Genomic DNA, 4,961 nt, shown 5'->3' with positions numbered 1-4,961 from the left:
AGACGGGTCCCCAGGGCACGGGGCTTGGCTCACGACAAGCCCTCCCGGGGCTGGGTGACGCAGACACTGTGATAACCGGAGCAAACAGGGTGGCTTCCTGGAGGCGGTAGCTCTCGGGGGGAGGGTGGGCTGAACGGAGGGAACGTGTGTGGGCAAAAGCTGGGAGGCGAGACCCTGCCGGGGACCTTTGGGAGCCCAGGGCGGCCACACATAGGTCAGTGTGGGGACCCAGGATTTCCTGAGAAGGAAGGAGACCCAGCAAGGTAATTTGCTGGTTTTCTGGGGGCGATAGTGAGCTTGCAAGGGTGGATTGAGAGGGAGAAGCCTCTGAGGCAGGCCCGTGAGGGACCAGGACGGGGGCAGCGCAGCAGAGAAGGGCAAGACAGAGCCCCCCGGCCCCGGGAGCGGGCAGGGCACACGAGGAGGCCGCCCGAGCCCAGCTGCCCGGTTCCGTCCTCCCCCTGGCACTCCATGGCTGTGTGACTCCAAGTCATTTGAACCCGCTGTGCCTCAGTTTCCTCCTCTGTAAAATGGGATGGTGTGCCACCTTAGTTCTCTCGTAGAGAACACTGCTCACTCACCGGTGCGGGTGTTGGACGAGGGGACCCGGCAGGGAACAGACAAAATGGGTCTGATAAAGGAGCAAACGGGGATCGCCAGCAGCGGGCGGGGGGGGCCGCCCTGGCCATTCTGTCCTTGAGAAGGCTAAGGACGGCCACCGTTCTGATGGATCCCCCAGGAGGCCGGGAGGCTTTGGCGGCCCTGTGACAGACGGTCCTTCCTTCTCACCTCCTCCAGAGGCAGGCAGGCCAGGCCCCGCTTCCTCGTTGGGACTTCTCGCCAGCTGCCTCTCAGGGTCACCGCGAGGATGGAATGTGCTAGAACGCTGACAGCAGGCCCACTGCCCGCAGTCAGAGTGCGCGGCTCAGCTCCGAGGGCTTTGCTGGCTGCCTGGGCTGCTGTGCTTGTCACTCTTAACTCTGGGGAGGAGGGGACGGGACGGCGTCGATCCAGATGATGGGGACGCCTGTTTGGAGGAGGGGGTTGCTGAGTTTGATCTGAGGCTTGTGAGTGTGAACTGGCAAGAGTGACCCCAGCAGAGGTCAGGAGGGGCGTTTGGGGCCGTAGCCGACCCTCAGACATTTGAAGTGTTCCCGCCCCAGCATGAGCAGTGGACGCCCTGCCCTGCCGCCCCCCCCTCCCCGCCGAGAAGGGTCCCAATTTGGTTCGGCTGCCGCAGAGGCCTGACCAGAGTGAATTCTCATCTCCCGCAGCCTGAGAGGTAAGACCGTGTGCCCATTTGGTAGAGACATTAAGCGACATGTTCTTTTTCCAGCCACTGGGTCCGTCCCCGGTGTCGTCTCCTGCTCCCCAGGGGACTTCGTGAGTGACACCTGCCTCTCTGAGACGTGGGGGGGGGGGGGGGGGGGGGGGGTGTGTGTGGAAGGGGCTTTGCAGTCACTATTTTGGAGGTGGAAATCCCAGGGATCTAGACAACGCTGGTAACACTTTCCCCCTGACCTCCAGGCCCTCCGGGTTCCCAGCAAAGCCGGGGAGCCCTCGGGGGCCTTACGGGCAGCTGCCTTGCTCCCCGCTTTCTCCTCCTCCCAGGTTGGGCCTCACTGAGGCCCTGTATACAAGGAGCAGTCTGGGATTCCCGGTGTCATTAGGGAAAGGCAAAGCTATCCACGTGGTCCAAACGACGTTCGGAGACACTTGAGTGCAAGGTGTGGGCTCGCTCTCGTCTCCCGGGCGCGCGTCTTACCTGTCTTCCGCGACACGCCGAGACAGGTGACGACAACGTGAAAGAGAAAGGGAGAGCCAGTCTCAGTCCCCCGAGGGCAAAGACGCCTGCTAGAGGGTCCTGCCTGCGGCTGGAAAGCTGCAGCCGGAGGCCGTCAGCTAATCGCGTGCGTCGAAAGTTCTATCTTGAAGGGCACCCCAGGGGCACCTCCAAGGTCACTGGATTCGTGGGCCCCCCCCCAACTGCTCGTGTCAGGAAACCCACCCCATCTTCCCCTCGGGTGGCGAGGCAGATCAGCGCTGGGATCGCAGTCCAGCTTGTACATCCGAATTCGTTAGGCACAAAGCAGCCCCCAGCGTGCGCGTCCACGCGGAAGCCCGACCCGAAACCGGCTGGGCTCTCTGAGGCTGTGCGCCCCTCTGGGGCACATTCCAGTCTGACGTTCTGATTCCCAGAGGCCACTGTCCTTTGGCCGCCGTGTGTCTCCCTAACTGCACGGACAGTCGGGGCCCCGGAGGCCCCTCCAGAGGTACGGACAACACGGAAACCAGTGCTAGCGTGGGTTGGGACCAGCTTCTTTGCAGAGGCGGCTGGGGCCCTTCTCCGGGGGCATCAGCACAGGGGGCTGGGACGCAGAACACAAAGCACTTGGGCACGGGGGCCTGTGAAAACCTGCCCCACCCCATGGGATCCGAGGGGCTCGGGAACACAGAACAGGGAGCCTCTCTGGGTCTGCACGTTTTATTAAGATAATCAATCAAGTTCTTAAGTTATTTTTGTTAATCGGACTCTCTGGAGAGAACATGCACCGGGTGTAGATATACAAAAATAGATCAGGCACTTGCCTCTCTTGGACGTAGGCTCCGGGTTGTTCTCTCACCCCCACCCCCACCACGTGGGAGAGCCTTTCTGCCCCCGTCGCGGGGGATGAACAAGGGCGTGGGAGGGGAGTCCCCTTACCCATTGGGTCCATTCAGGCCAGAGGGCCCCTCCGAGGCCACACTGGGGAGTTTCTGGGGCACCCGTCCGGGGCAGCACCAGACCGTGGCCCCTGGCTCCCCGCCTGCCCTGGCAGCACGTGCGACGGGGGCCCAGCAGCACTGGGGACAGCGCGTGTGGAATCACCGCGTGTGGAACCGGGCGGCCTGACCCAGGGCAGCTACCGCCACGGCATCTCTTTAAGCAGCTGGGCCCGGAGCCCCACGCAGGTGACGGCGGACGTTCCGAGAGCTTCGATGCCTCCCCTTGGCGCCTGGCGGGAAGGCTCTGGCGCGAGAGTCCTGATCCTGGAGAGGTTGCGCGGACAGAGGTTAGCAGGGACGCCCTGGGGGCGAGGCTCCCGACGCGGAGCGCCAAGGCCTCAATTCAGGCGGGCCGTGCCCGAAAGCCTCTGCCCCGGCACACGGCCAACAGCTCCGGCAAGGTCTCTACCAGCGCTGGCCCCTGGCCTCACGGCGGGGGCCTTTGCCCGCCCTCCTGGCTCAGCCGCCACCAGAGGGCGCTCGGCCCGGGCCTCTAGCCGAGCTGCGCGCCCAGCGGAAGGCCCGCTCTGGAGACCCCTCTTCCCAGGAAGCCAGGTGTCTGGACGGCACGTGGCCTGGGAGCCAGGCCACCAGCCCCGGTCAGACGGGGTGGCCGGGGTCTCGGGGGGCGGCGCCAGTCCCTCCGACCGAGGCTGGTCTCCGCCCTAAGGGCCCGCCGCGGTCGCACGCCTTCCTCTCTCGGGGACCCCCGGGAGGGGCGGGGGGGGGGGCACCCAACCTACCGCAAGCCCCTCCCCCCGCCCCGGCCCGGAGCGCTTCGGGGAGCCACGCCCATGCCGCGTCCCCCGCTGTCGTGCCCACGGAACAGAAGTGTTCACCGAGTCCACCCCACCTCCCTCGTGCCCGGCTCCAGGCTGAGCCACGCGGTCCGTCCTTGGGGCCCCCCCCAGCCCAAGGTCGCTGCGGGGTCGGGGGTGGGCGGCCCCGCCCCGTCAGAGCGCCGCGGGCCCCAGGAGGAGCTGGAGCTGCACGCTGGACGTGAACCGGCGGCTGGGCCGGCCCAGGCTGCAGTGCAGGGTGGTCCGGAAAGTGTTCCTGGCGCGCTTGGGGAAGATGATGGTGGTGCTGCGGAAGTGCAGGGCGCGGGGCCGCGGCTCCAGGGTCAGCTGGCTGCGGTAGTTGCGCCACGTGCAGTTGGGCGCCGCCACGATGGTCTCGCTGTAGGCCGTGACCGTGGGCACGGGCGCGTAGAAGACATTGTCCCGGAAGTGCCTCTCGGAGGCGTACTTGACCTCGGAGTTGCAGCTGGGGCGGGCGGGAAAGGCAGGGTGAGCCCGGGACGGGGGCGGGCCCATCACCCCGGGCCCCCCCTCCCCCGGCCCCTCCGCCCCCGCGCGGTCCAGGGCCGGGAGCTCCGTGAACCGGACCCTCCGACACCACCGGGCTCTTCCCAGATGTCGAGGCCACAGGCCAAAGAAGGGCAGAGGGGGCTTGCCAGCTTGGAGAAAGGGCTGGAAAGAGGTGGGACCGCTCAGTGCAACAGGTGATCCCGATTGGATGCCGAGTTGGGCTAAAAGTATGCCCTAAGAGGACATTTGGGGACAATGGATGAAACGTGACTGTGCAGGGAGGAGGAGGGCGGTGGGGTTCTGCCCTCGACCGTGCTGAGCTTGACGGCCTTCTGTCACTATGTGAGAGGATGTCCCTGTTCTTAGGAAGGGCACGGGGAGAGTTTGCAGATGTCCGAGCAAACGGGCCAAAATGCAAACCAGTGAATCCGTTCAACAGAGCACACGGGGGCTCCTTGTCCCCTCTCTGCAACTTTTCTGAAAGTTGGAAATGACATCAAAATAAGTTTCCCCCAAAGCAGCCCCAGCATCCCCTAGATGAGCGACCCCCCTCCCTACGAGTGACCAGCAGCCCCTGTCAGTGGCCCACAGCCCCTGCTTCCAGAACTCCCAGAACCAAACTGGAAGCAAAAGTCGCCCAAGGGTGGGGATTTTAGCCTCGTCCCCCACCCCACCCCTACAGGTGATCGGCTCCCCTCGATCCTCACCGCACCCCCACAGATAAGCCCCCCACCCTCACCACACCCCCACAGATAAACTCCCCATCCCCCACTGCACCCCCACAGATGATAAGCCCCCGTCCCCACTGCACCCCCACAGATAAGCCCATCCCCCACCACACCCCCCACAGATAAGCCCCCATCCCCCACCACACCCCCACAGATA

At 65.1% G+C, this 4,961-nt stretch overlaps 1 protein-coding gene across 1 annotated transcript in view; it reads right to left on the bottom strand.

Moving 5' to 3' along the window:
• Positions 1-2,469: 2,469 nt before the first annotated feature.
• Positions 2,470-4,961, bottom strand: part of RFLNA (refilin A) — a 19,534-nt gene continuing 17,042 nt past the window's right edge. Inside the window, exon 3 of the mRNA XM_040444064.1 lies at positions 2,470-4,032. Coding sequence (XP_040299998.1) covers positions 3,720-4,032 — 313 coding nt within the window. The 3' untranslated portion in view covers positions 2,470-3,719. The remainder of the gene's footprint in view (positions 4,033-4,961) is intronic.

Source organism: Herpailurus yagouaroundi, unplaced genomic scaffold (genome assembly GCF_014898765.1).
Source record: "Herpailurus yagouaroundi ecotype Mexico unplaced genomic scaffold, PumYag 191, whole genome shotgun sequence".
In the NCBI taxonomy this organism is placed as follows: Eukaryota; Metazoa; Chordata; class Mammalia; order Carnivora; family Felidae; genus Herpailurus; species Herpailurus yagouaroundi.
This window is presented reverse-complemented; position numbering and strand designations above follow the sequence as displayed.